Genomic DNA, 14,389 nt, shown 5'->3' with positions numbered 1-14,389 from the left:
CTGATGTTTCTCTCCCTCTCTGTCTCCCTCCCTTCCACTCTCCAGGAATAAATAAATAGAATCTTAAAAAAAGAAGAAGAAAGCATAAACTACTAATGAAGCAAGAAGTGGAAATGGTATATTGCTAGAGAGAAATGTCTAGTTGTGTTGAGAGAACTACAGCTGGGGTCTGCAAGCATTTTATTTGTGTTCACAGACACACACAATTTAAACAAAGCTTTATAATCCAGATGAAGGTTCATTAACATTGATACTCTTCTATGTATCAAATGACTTTTATAACTTCACAATGTATTTTAATTTAATCTTTTTTTCCCTTTTTTTAATGATTTTGTTTATTCATTTTCAGAGAGAGGAGAAGGGAGAAATATCAATCCATTGCCTCTTGCACATCCCCCATCTGGGGACCTAGCCTGCAACCCAGGCATGTGCCCTGATAGGGAATCAAACCAGTGACCCTTTGGTTTGCAGGCTGGTGCTCAATCCACTGAGCCATACCAGCCAGGGGTGATTTAATCTTTCTTTTTAACTCTACTTCCAAATTTGAGTTTTAGAACATTCTAAAAACACTTTTATTATTTTACTAGGATATAATTTATAGTACACTTCTAATACATGTAATTTCAAGGGCAAAATCTATGTCTGTTTCAGCTTTGTATCTTCAATTGCCTTAAAATTTCTAATAGATGCATGGTGGAATTTACTACATCATACTTACTTTCTGATTCATAGAACAGCAGCTTGGTATCCTTGGGAACTTGTTAGAAATGTAAAGTCTGAGCCCACCCCTGATTTGCTGAATAAGAATAATTATTTTTAATAGGATCTCCAGGTGATTTGTATGGGTACACAATCAATCCATCCTGACTGACTGAACAATGAATAAACAAACTGTATTGTTCTTATTTCTAGTTCACCTCTAATTTTAGCCCATGTGATACACCTTGGCCAAATTATCTTTCTAAAATAATGATTTGTTATGTCAGCTCTGCTTTAAAGGGCTCCAAATTTAACTAAACAGCAGTTTTGCCTGGAATGCAAAGTCTTTCAAAGTTTCTATTAAATTTACCTCCATTATCTTCCTTACCTGAATCTCTTCCTAATTAGTCTGGTCTGACTGGAGTGACTGTTTATTTCTACTTTTCTCTTTTTGTTGTTTCCATGTTTCCTACGCAACACACTTTCTTCTTCTAACTATGTAAATCCTATTCATCCTTCATGTTCTAGCTAAAGCTTCGTTTTTGTAAAACAGACCACTCTCCCATAGTGATGCTTCTCTTCGGACACATTTGTGTTTATTATTAGCAGGGAATTGTGATTATTAATCTCAAGAAAACTTGATTCCATTCACACCTCTGCTACTACCTTGTATAATCCTAAGCAAATTCACTGAACATACTTGGGTTTCAAAATTTGTCTTTTTAGAGAAAAACAGTGGGAACCCCAACGGTATTGTTTGATACAATGTGACAAAATATACCTCAAGGAATGTATTTTAACATACACATAATACTTGAATAAATACAAATGCTATTAAAATATAGCTGTTAACTTTCAGGTATTTGAAGCATCCATCCCATAATCTTCACTGTACCTTCTTTTAAAAATAAAATGTGCAATAAGCAAAGGCAAAATTAAGCCCAATTCAATCCAAATATGTTACACAGTCTTACTCTACAATTTCAATATTGATTGTTAAAATTGGGTATGTGATAAGAATAAGAGTTGAGAAGTAGAATCACGTATCAATAGAATTTCAAAACCAGACTCAAATCTGTTTTTAAATACAAGAACAGAGCTCTTACTCCCTCCTCTTATCTGTCATAGCTGAGTAAGGGTTGTGTCCTGGCTGACATTCTTGAGCTATTTCTTTCTCTGCTTTAAACACAGGGCAGTTTCTGTCATGACCCTTCTTGTTGCCTTGGAGAGTTCAGGTAGAGATCTGTATAACAACGTTTACTTTCTTCAGTAAATGGTTACATAGAAAAGAAAAGAATGCAGAGGGAGGCAACCTTCACAGAATATCAACAGGCTGCAGATTAATTGTCCTGGTTTCTTTTGCTAAACTCCCAGAACAGATTTCCATTAGAACAGTTACAAAGTCTTTCCTCCCACATTCCACCTCTGCATTCCCAACCATTTCCTTTGGGCCCTTTCAATACAGCGTTCTAGACTGAGGAGGTCTAGATTTGTATCAATCGTATATTTTTTTAAAAAGTTCTATTTTATGAAAGTATTTTAATCTTAGAAAAGGATATACACTGGAGATTTGTATATCCTCAGAATTGCTTATAGTTCTGTTGTTCTTCATCTGCTGTTTTCAAGATGCATTTGGAGTTATATATAATACAAACATTATTAGGAAATGTCTACCACAAACCAACAGTGTGGGCTCCAGACAATTAAATATTAGCCTCCAAATATTAGATAAATATATGAACATTTCAGTGGTGTTTTGGCTTTTACAGTAAGGTAATGGCAGCATATAAAGTATATCAAGTAACTTTTTTTTGTATACAAGAGTACCAAAATAAAAGAAAATGGACAGAATTATAGTCCAGAACAGATTAAGATGAAAATGACACACACTCCCCAAACCCCCTTTGCCTTATACTATTTCTTAGAGCTCATTAATGCTCTTGGAGGGAGGGCTGGAGCCAGTGGGAGATAGGAAACAAAACCTAAATAACCGGGTGAGTTTGTTCTACAGTTTCAGGCCTGTTTTGTGTTTTTGAAACTCTTCGTGTTGTCCTATCTCTCCTCAGAAGTTAAGTTTTGCCTTTTTAAAAGATGTACCTGTGTCAGGATAAGTTTTAGGTGTTTGAAGTGTATATGGAAGGAGAGGTTACTAGTCAGGTGCAAATTCAAATACCTACCCTTACCCACCCCGCCCCCTTTATTTCAGTGGTTTCTCTCTACTGGGCTGGCGAGCGTGGATCAGGGCCACATTAGGTAATCCCTGAGACTGGCTTCACCAGCATGAGTTCTCTGGGGGCCGGTGCTTAGCTATGGGCTTCTCTATGGACATCCAGCAAAGATAAGTCATGAAGAATCTGAAAAGAATAACATTTGAAAATATGTCTCACAGCCCTCAAAGAAAAATAAAATCAGGAGGAAAGAAGAGATCTTTAAAAGGTGAGATGATAACCTACTGCTTCTCAGGTTACTGAGGAGATGTGATGTGCTGTGCCCAGTCTGAGCCCAGGCTGGGGTTTAGAGGTGTGAGAGCGTGCGTTGTGAAGTGGTGGAGCAGGGCCTTTTTAGAAGCCCATTTGATCCCTGAGAAAGCACTCATCTCAAGGGATGAAGGATCAAGGTATAATGAGCCTTACTCAGTGACAAGGTGGTAATGAGAGAGAAGGGCGATTGTGGGTGACAGATACATTGTGGTATCCACCACACAGATTTGTCTTCTAGCTTTGTCTCCACCTGGCTGATATTTTAGAGTTACTGAAAGCAGGCATACCTCTAGAGACCTGGAAATAGTGCCTGGTGAAAGATGGCTGAGTAGCAGTGTTGCATGGTGGTGGGACACTCAGAAAGAGCAGATGTGCTTTTGATCACATGTAAGACATAGCTGGAGATTCACAGAGACACTTGGGGAATTTAGTGGAGGAATGAGTTAATTTAGTAAATATGCTGTTAGAGATGGACATTATAGTCAATGTGCTTCCCTTTGAACTTCTAAATGGGTGAAGCCTGGAGAAACTCAGATTACATAAGGATACAAAAGTAAATATAAAAGCCCTAGAAAGCAATTGTACTTAAAGTTCAAAGAATCAGTTAATGCTAATTTTGACATTCTCTCTTACTCTTCTCACCCATGTCTTCCCTGTCTTCTTGAAACAGTAAAAGTATGAATAGGAATAAAACACTATCATCATTAGTTCCACTAGGATAAAGACAACACTATCAAAAAAAGATTCCTGTAAACTTAATATACTAATAGGATAGCAAAATATTTCTCTTTTTGTAATAGGCATTCTAGGAAAACGTCTGTCCCTAACAGACACAGCAGTTCCACAATTCTCTGGCTTCTGAAGAATGAAGATAAGTGAAAATTATGGTATTTAATTTTGGTCTCTTTAGCAAAAATCCCACCTAGTTAGTACTCCCAAAATCCATATTTGTACAAGAACAACTTAAAAATAAATCCAGTACTTACTTGTCTCCTACAATTCCCAAGTTGATTGTGGGGTAACCATGTTCCTGAATTGTGGCTAAGAGGGTTGAACGGTTGCTGTCTCGAATCTTTCCTGGTAAGAGGTCATCTTCAGGATTTAGCAGCTACAAAGCCAAAAAAAAAAAAAAAAGCCCACCACAAATTATTCTCTCAGGATAATGTTGCCCATTGTTAGTGGAAAAATACTAGTAAACAGAGGTTAGTTTGTCTAGCATCTATGGCAGTATTTGGCCTGTAGAAGATATATGCTCAAAGGATCTTGAATAAATATTGAACGTCTAGGAAAATGAAAAAATGGTGTTGCAAAAATTTAAATGGTGACTAAACAGAAGGACAGATATCATCCCAGCTCTGGCTTATTCAATATTAGTGCTCTGGAGATGCTGGTCTTCCCAGGAGCTGCTTACTAGGGCAAACTAAATAAAAGAACTTTGACTTTAACTGCCAATAGTATTTTGCAATTTGTCTTTCATTGAGACCATTTGAGGTAGAGACTGTGTGACGTGATAGTCTTGAGTTTGAAGAGAACGGTCATTTATCTTTTCTTTCAAGCTTCTGATCTCTTTTCTGAAGTGGAATAAATAATACCTAAGAAGTTAAGCTTATTTGAAGGAGAAAGAGACAGATGTCTTATCTCTTTATTAGCAAACTTGAACAAATAATACTTATTTACACAGTGCCATGACTCTGAATTGAATCACCCTTTAGAGATTAATATCTAATGTCATAAGTCTATAAGGAAAATATAAGAAGCTTCTTCTACATTCCAGTGAGAGAGCTGTAGTGGAGTAGAAGGAGGATTCTGATAAGGTTCAAGTTCAAGTTGTGCAAACATGTTATGCTTTAATTTCCTCATTTATAATACATAGGGGTGAACAAAAGTAGGTTTATAGTAATAATACAAATAAATAGTACAATAATTAATAAATAATACAATAATAAATTGTCTCACGTACTCACATTGTAAACCTACTTTTGCCTACCACTGTATAGTAATAATAACTACCTTACTATAGTAGTTGTTAGGATTAACTGAGATAATGAATACTCCATTAATATAGGTAAATATATCACAGATGATATTCTCTCTTTTCTTTCTGATATGATACTGAAAGAGCACCTTTTTCCCCCCTAATTGTTCTCATATTGTTATTCCTAGATGCTCATATAGATTAAATTAGTTTCTAATATGAATGCGGATTTAGCTTTATTCGATTATAAAATACTTAAGAGTAGGGAGTCCTTACATACATGCAGGCACACACACAATACACAACTTCAGTTTTATATATTAATTTTAAGATGCACTTTGGTTTCAGAAATATACAATGAAAAAACTGTACACATTTGAAGTGAGAAAAATCTGGAATATTACCTAAGGAGGTTGATGTAAGTCTGCACATTTAGATGTTCAGGCTGTTCATAAAGCCAATCACAGGACTCTATATCTCACTTCTCCCAAACAATAACCTCTAGCTCCTTCATTCTTCCTTTCAACTCATGTGGCCAGACTTTTGGCTTTACGTTGGAAAAGTAGTACCTTTGCAACAAACTGTCCCCTTGTAATAGCTCGAGAAAAACACTGATTATCTTACTTAGTGTCACCTGGGAGTCTTTTCTTCATATACTGCACTAATTTAACTTAACCAGATACCATGTGACATTGCAACCCACTTTCATTATTAGTCACTGGCTGAGCTTGAAAAATTGTTATTGCAGTGCTAATATAGATTAATTTTGATCTCAATTAACACACTGTTAATGAAGTCATTATAATTTTATAAAGGCCAGGACTTGCAGCTCTTTAACTCCATTAATGAAATAACTTGTTTCAAATAGAAAACTGTGTGCTTATATAATTTTTTCCCACAACATGGTACAGACCACCAACTAAGTAAGATTCCTCTGTTATTAGTGTGTTTTCTTTGCCATTCCTGCTCCTCTCTGCTATTTTGCTGTGAACAATTCCAGAAATAACAGAACAATTAGAGATCACTGGAAAATCAGTTGTCTGTAAAATTGACATAATGAAATAATAGCTAGTTAAATGAGGGGATGGAATTTATAGTGTATTTTAAGTATTTTCAAAGAAAGCACAAGGAATTGAATGGAAAATTATAAGGCTGAATATGCTACAATGGAGAAAAGTTACAATATTCCCCTTTAAAACTGAATCTTAATTTCTGGTATTATACTTCTGGTCATCTCTGGAATGATGTCTGAAACTTATTACAGTTAAAATACAAAAGAAATAAAATACAAAGTAGTTGTAGGGACAGTGCACCAGCCACAAGGAACAATATTTCACAGACAAGTTAAATTGGCTTTGAAGAGCAAGGATCCTGGCTTTGGGTTCAGGATGGTAGACTAGGGAGATCCTGAGCTCTCTTTCTCTCATTGACACCAACACTATAACTATATAATAGTTACTACCTCTGAGAACTACCTGAAGACCAGCAGAAAAGATTTTCTACAACGATGGATATTTAAAAAAAAAAAAAAAGCCACACTGAGACGGGTAGGAGGGGCAGAGACTCAGTCTAGTTAGACCCACCCCACCCCCTACTCCCTGTGCAGTGACTCGCAATTGGGAGGGGTATCACAACAGCAGAGGTCCGTCCCTGAAGAGCGAGGGGTCAGAATCCCAGCCTGGGGTTCCTGTACCAGGAAGATGAGTCCCTATAACATCAGGCTTTGAAAACCAGCAGGGGTTAGGTCTGGGAGAGCCAAAGGGCTGCAGGAAACTAAGGTTGCACTCTTTCCAAGTCCCAGCACAGAGGCAGCACTTTGAAAAGCACCTGGGTCATATGTAAAGGTGACACACTGACTAATTTTAGGGCATCTGCTGGAGGGATAGGGATCTGTTGGAACTTTGTCCAGAGTCTGAAGTGCTGGTGGGCACTATATACTTCCCTCTTTTACTCTCCTTCCATCTACCTGGTCTGATGCTGGCAGGTGCCATTTCTGACGCTTTCCATTAACTTTGCTAACACAGTTCCCCTTACCTTGGTGTTTCCCTGAGGACCCACACAGGACCCAAAGTGGTTCCTGACCTGCCACACCTGGTTGGTGGCTTCAGTCAGCACCAGTACACAACAGAGTGTCTGTGGCAAGCTGAGGCTGAGCCTTGTGGCCAGCCACACTGAAGGCCTGACCTCCACACTGCTGTGCCTGCAACGGGTGCAGCCAGGCTTCACAGGCAGTGGGGCAACACCAGCCTCTCCTGACAGTGCGTTCAGAGCAGCTGTGGCCCAACCACAACGGAAGACCTATCAATAATCACTTTAAATGTAAATGGACGAAGTGCTCCATTCAAAAGACATAGGGTGGCTGAATGGGTAAAATAACAAGACCCTTACATATGCTGCCTACATGAGACTCACTTCAGATCAAAAGACATGCAGAGACTGAAAATAAAAGGATGGAAAAAGATATTACATATGGGAATAAAAGACAGAAAACTGTGCTTGAACAACAATTAAAAATAACAAAAATTAAAAAAGAAAAAGATATTACATAAAAATGGAAATGAAAGCTGAGATAGCAATATTTTTACCAGACAAAATAGACTTTAAAACAAAAGCTAAAAGAAGAGACAAAGACGAACCCAGAAATTCTACTCTGGGCACTTATTCAAAGAAAACAAAGCAGTAATTTGAAAAAGATACATGTACCCATGTGTTCATCATGACATTATTTACAATAGCCATGATATGGAAGCAGCCTAGGTGTCCATCAATAGATAAATGGATATACAGGAAGTTACACACACACACACACACACACACACACACACACACACACACACAGGAATATTACTCATTCTTAAAAAAGAATAAAACCTTGCCATTTGCGACAACATGGATGGACCTAAAGGGTATTATGCTAAGTGAAGTAAGTCAAAGAGAAACAAACACTGTATTATTTCACTTATATGTGGACTCTAAAAAAACTAAACAAATGAACAAACAAAACAAACAGACTCATAGACAGATACAGAGAACAAATTAATGGTTGCTGAGGATTGGGAGGTGGAACAATTGGCAAAAAGGTGAAGGGGATTAAGAAGTACAAACTTGTAACACAAATACGTCATGAAGATGTAAAGTACAGCACAGGGAATACAGTCAATAATATCGCAGTAACTTTTATGGTGACAGGTGGTTACTTCTCATGATTATCAGTCTATAAGGCATGTAAATGTCAAATCACTGTCGTACACCTGAAACTAATATAATATCATATGTCAACTAAACTTTAATTCAAAAGAGCTTTACATTCTAGAATGAACAAGAAAAAGTAAATAAAACATAATCCATTGTCTCCATACCTTGCTTTCCTAGTTACATGTTAAATTTTGATTCCTGTTTCTGTTATTGTCAATGGTAACACTGTCTTCTCAGCTTTCAAACATTTAACTTTGATTCTTTTTTTCTCCTTTGCAGCCCGCTATCTTTCCAAATATCTCAATCATTAAGAACATCCTAATCAATATCCTCCTTGACCCAATGTTTTCATTCACTCTCTTATCAATACTGCCCATCCCCCAATTTCAGGCTTTCACTATGTCTGAGTTTCTGTGAAGGCCTTATAATTCACTATCTTGCTTATAAATTCCTTCCTTCTGAGAAATAAAACAGAAACATCAACTTGCAAGATAAACTGTATCAAACCATGACATATTACTCAAGCTATCTTAAGTCAAATTGTTTTAACAGAAGCTTGTTCAGACCTATATGCTCCATGATAAGACTGGACAAATTGAGCCTTGGGCTTAACCCGGGTTAAGTCTACATGGGCTCATATGCTGTAAAGATAAGACTATTTCAGCAACTCACTTATTTTACAAAATATGACTAGCTTCTGCCTAGACCTTACAAACTTTTACCTTAAACCCACCCCATGACAAACTCTCAAAATCCTGTAAGTATCCTTCTGTAACTTCCCCTTTGTGAGACATCACTGAGCCTTTGTCAAGGTGGCGCTCTCTCTTGCTCAGAAACTCTCATATATCTAGTTTTGGATGATCAATGAGTTTCCTTGGTTGCCCTTGTATCAGGACTTTGACGGTCACTGAGCTTCCACCAAGACTTGGGCAGGACCCCTTGCCCTCAGTAGTTTCATATTGGTTACACTGCACTTCACTGAGGTCTCTTGAGCCTCTTTGGTTGGGGGATTCTTCATCTGTGGTAATACGTCTAGCACTTATGCCAAAGAGAGCCATATTTATTTTGTTTGTTGTAAGAATGCTGTTCCCAGGACTTTTTGGTTATCTGATTAAATTTGTCCTAATTTTCCTTTTCAGATTGTGGGAAAGACAGCTCAAGGAATGGGGAACATTTTGAGGTAAAGGGAAGGCAAAATGAAGGAACCATCATCTAGTCCAGTTTGACAGGTACTTTTTAGCTTTCTTTTTTCCATAAAGGTCACCAGTGAGGTGATCCACCAGGAGTGAGAAAGCAGGGCTGCTGCTGAGGTTTAAAGGAGGTGTCGAAGGCATAAACGAGCTATCTACTGCAGGGATGTACCAGGAAGTCAACAAGACAGTTATATCAGAATTACTGAGCAACTCTTTAGTGCCAGGTTGATATTAAATGGTAGAAATCTGTAGTGGTAATTTCAGTTTTATGATTTTTTTTCAGTAATGTTTTTCTGCTTGGGAGCAAAATTGTAGGTGGAGGATGGAGTCATCCAATTTTGGTATTAACATAGTAAGCAAGGAATAGATTAAAGAAGTGAAGTTATGTGAAGTGTTAGCGAGGCAACTTTAAAATAGTGAGCCATGGTCTTCAATCTAGACAAGAAGTATAATATAACTTGAAGAAAGTAATACACGATCTAACCTGATAGATTTCAGAGACTTCTATTGAAAAGTTGGAGAAATGAAATTTAAGAAAGCTCTAGTGGGAAGCATTGTGGCATAGTGGGAACAAGTTATTGCAGTGAGATGACTTAGCTGTGAAACAAGGCTACAGCATTTATACAAAATATTTTAGGAAAATTGCTTTGTTTTTGACTGTCAATTTTCTGGGTAATTATACTAACCTCATAGTGTTACTTTAGTTATAAAGCACATAGCAGCTCTGGGTTTAGTACGTACTTCACTTCTTATTCTTTCTCTTATTAGTGGGGAAAAGGATTTTAAAGAGTCTAGCTTTAAAACAGCAGTTGCTTGTGGAAGGCCCCAAATAACATTACATAAAGGTTTTAGACAGTCTGTATATATTTAAAGTTCAAATTTGTTTGTGCAGGCCTCTGCTATTGATAGTGCCAAGAAAATTATAAAAAAATGGAAGAGAGAGAGAAAGAGAACTTGAATGAAGGAATGAGTTATAAAATATGGCTGTACATAACTGAAACAGTACCTTAAAAACTAGAAGACCAGCATCTACTAAAGGAATAATTATTGCTAGTACTGTAGGTAAGTAGATAACAAGCATGCAATTTGACTTCTTGAAGATACCGGCAGCTGGCCAACTGCTGTCCAGTCTAGAGACCTGTAGGTCGCTATCTAAAGTTTAATGAAGATAAGAATGTATTTTATGAATGAAGAGATGCTGTCATCAAGAGTCAAAATCAGAGAATACAATTGGGAAATATAAAGGTTGGTAAAGAAGAGGAAGATACACATACAACTGCCTCCTTAAGAGTAAACTTGCATCTCTTGCCTTCTATTTATACGTACTTCCTATGTGACTTTAGTCTCATGATTTTAAATATTATGTATATCCTAAAAAAAAGAAAAAAAAGAAAAAACCCTACTATGTATATGCTGGTAACTTCCGAATATACATTTTTAGCTCTGATCTTTTTCTTAAGCTCCAGACTACATATGTTAATTGCCTACTCAATATTTCTACTAGGATTTCTGATAAGTATCTCAAATTTAACATGTCCAAAATAGAATCTCTGATTTCTACTGCCTAAATCTTTCTCATTTGGGTAGATGATAACTGTCTCTAGAATTGCTTGGGCCAGAAAGTTTGGCGTTCATCCTGACGCCTCACTTTCTCTTATATACTGCTTTGAATTCACTAACAAAACTTATTGGCTTTATCTTCAAAATATATCCTGGATCTGATTATTTCTCAACAGCTCCACTGCTACCACTCTGGCCCGAATCTCTTGCTGGAGTATTGCAGCTCCTTCTAACTAGTCTCTCTGCTTCCTTCCTTTTCCTTCCTATGTAACATACCACATAGAAGCCAGAGTTAACATTTAAAAATTTAGGACATGTTATATATAAAAAAAAAGACATGTTATACTTCACATTATGTTTTCCTTCCTCAAAATGGGCTATTTAGAAAAAATGATATTGTTTCTATTACCTTTCCAACCACATCTCCTTTTACCTTGCTGTTTTCCCTTTATACTTCAGCCACATTGACCTCTTTCCTGTTCCTCCAACAGAACAAGCATGCACCTTACTTACCTCAGGGCTTTTCTGTTTGTTGTTCCTGCTGTTTGGAACACAATTCCCTTCACAAGACATGTGCCCTTAATGCCTTCTGAGTTCCACTTTAACTTTACCTTATCAGTGAGGCCTGATTACCCTATATAGAATAGAAGACTCTATCACAGGTCAAGACAGGAAAACCAAAACTCCTCTAGGTATTTCAAATGGAAGGGGGTGGGAGAAAGGAGGATTTAACACAGGGAACTGGTTATGTATTGGTTACCAAAGATCAGTACCTGCAGGAAGTCACCATAATCCCCAGGGCTGCTGGTGGAAAGTGATATTACTTAGAATTATATTCTAAGGAGGTTATATTTCTGGTAATTTCTTCCCACCTTCAAATATGTTAATGCACCCCAATGGCAAAACCTAACTGTACCACAGCTGGAAATATAGCCTGGGAAATAGCATTTTCAGGCTTTCAGCCTTATTGTTTAGGGGAAAGTATAAAAGGGCTAATGTGGGATAATTTTCAACACATAATATTTGGCATATACCTCTTCCAGTACCACTCTTTATCATCTAATCCTTTCTTTTTCTTCATTTCATTTACTATGTATTTTTTTTATTGCATATCAAACCTTCCAATCTCACCCACCAGAATATAAATTTTGTAAGAGTAGGGAATGTGTCTACTTTACATGCTGCTATATCCCCATTAGTCAGAACAGTGCCTGGTATCAGTATAGCAGCCTACTAAGGGGAAAGGATGGTGGGAGTGGTCTGTCTTGGCAGAAAGGAACATTTTATCACTGGTATTGTTTAAAACTGCCAGTGCACGGTGATAATAAAAAGTAGACTGACCTGTAGTCAGTTTTATTATTGGTTTCTAATTTTCTACAGATAATGCATCTGCAGAGTAAAGAATTAATAAAAAATTTATCCATCTCTAAGGATAAAATTGACCTTGTGTTGACTTTATAACTCTTTTCTCCTGAAAAATTGATAAAGATGAAATGTCAGCTTGTTACTAGGCAACATTTCTATGGTAAAAATGATAAAAAAATACCTTGCATATATACTGGAAGGAACTATTATACAAATAAACTATAAATACCTAGTGGGAAACTATAGCATTGGGCTTCTGCAAATGTGGTAACCCTTGTAACTGGGCATTTCTCTAGTGGGGACCCTCAAAGCTGCCTAAGATTGCAAGGATACTAGCTCCTATGTAGGGCATGGAGCCCCTAAGTTGGTGGCTCCCATACTGTTCTAGTGAAATTCTTGTTCCCTCGCACCTGAATGTCATTTGAAGGGCAGAGGAAATGCTCTTGGATGGCTATGTGCACTGCCAAGAAGACTGGTCCCACTGAAGAATGCCTGCTACCGCCTGCTTGATGTTGAGTTTCCTTTCCAATGTCAAAGTACACTGGTTCACAATACAGTGTATTTACATCTTGTAAGTCTGATGGTTAGAAAAGAGAACCCCTGGTGGGAATTCCAGCATTTAATGAATTGTTCAAAGAATATTAACTGAACAAATGCATGACTTTGGAAACATATGCCTAAAATTATATAATCACTGGATAGTATTAACTAAATTTTAACATACACAGTTTGTTGAAATCAACAAGGGTCCACAGAGGCTACACTGTGGTAGTTGTAGTCTATAACTGTACCTCCCAGATTCTGATGTAATTCCCTTATCCTGAACAAGTTCATGTAGTCACAAAATATTGGGCAGGTTTTAATATATATGGAATACACAGACATCTTAAATGGCATTCTTTGGTTTGCCTAAGGCCACTGTTCTGCTCACCAATATACCACACTGAATTCAAGAAGTGGACATATGTGATGCCATACACATCAGGGGAAATCAGAACTGGTACTTAAGAAGAGTTGTGCTATGAATGACTAAACAGATTGCCACACTGATAGACAAGTGTAATTTCTTTTGGCCTCTCTGAAAATAAGTGAATAATATTTTTCTATTGTTTTTTGGCTATTTGAGGATCTCAAACCTTTAGGAGAGATACTATTGCTTTATTTATCTCTTGTACCCCCAGTTTCCAGTATAGTGCCACTCCTAGAGGTACCCAATAAACATTTGTTGAATGAAACTACATGATCATAGAGAACCATAATAACAGCTAATTTTGGATTAGAATAGGGGAGGAATGTTGAGCTATGTTGAACCAGAGATTATAGAATTTATAAGCATTATTTCCTTGGAAAACCACTAATGCAACAGGCCAGAGAAAGTAGAGGAGGGAGGTCATACAGAATCCATCAAAGCCTCTCCAAGGATTATCAAGTCTATGAGAGCCGGAAACTAGGACTACAAATTCTTCCTTAGATTTCATAATGTAAATTTCTTCTCTGTTTTCACCCCATCACCTTTCCCTACCAGCAGTGAGAACCTTGTAAAAGAGTATAAAAGATAGCTTTAAAAATATTGCCAATATACTTTTGGGATAACTGCGAATATTAGTCTAGCTCTACAAAAGCATTAGGAAGAATACAAGAAGTATAGCTGAAACAAAGTTGCCTAATAACTAGTTATTTATGAGTTTGTTCATTTTATTTAGTTTTCTCACTTAGATGTGCAAAACATATAAATAAATCACAAATAAGAGTAGTTCATTTAGTTCAAAATAAATTACTTTCAGATGCTAAACATAGTGTCAGTTGGTCCTAGGGAAATTAAAACCATCACTATGTAATCAACTGAGAAGAATGTTTTGGGTCAATCACTAGTTTTAGGGAATGACTAGTACAAACATACTAGGAAGTAAGCAAATCTTGAA

The 14,389-nt window shown here is 37.0% G+C and overlaps 1 protein-coding gene across 4 annotated transcripts in view; it reads right to left on the bottom strand.

The window, feature by feature from the left end:
* Positions 1 to 14,389, bottom strand: part of GPHN (gephyrin) — a 440,641-nt gene that overhangs the window by 48,285 nt on the left and 377,967 nt on the right. For all 4 annotated transcript variants that reach the window (XM_045822936.1, XM_045822937.1, XM_045822938.1 and 1 more), the window contains one exon: positions 4,166 to 4,287. In XM_045822936.1, coding sequence (XP_045678892.1) covers positions 4,166 to 4,287 — 122 coding nt within the window. The remainder of the gene's footprint in view (positions 1 to 4,165; positions 4,288 to 14,389) is intronic.

Source organism: Phyllostomus hastatus, unplaced genomic scaffold (genome assembly GCF_019186645.2).
Source record: "Phyllostomus hastatus isolate PE091 unplaced genomic scaffold, TTU_PhHast_1.1 phas_scaffold_501, whole genome shotgun sequence".
Lineage (NCBI taxonomy): Eukaryota > Metazoa > Chordata > Mammalia > Chiroptera > Phyllostomidae > Phyllostomus > Phyllostomus hastatus.
The sequence above is the reverse complement of the archived record's forward strand: the minus strand, read 5'-3'. Positions and strand labels throughout refer to the sequence as shown.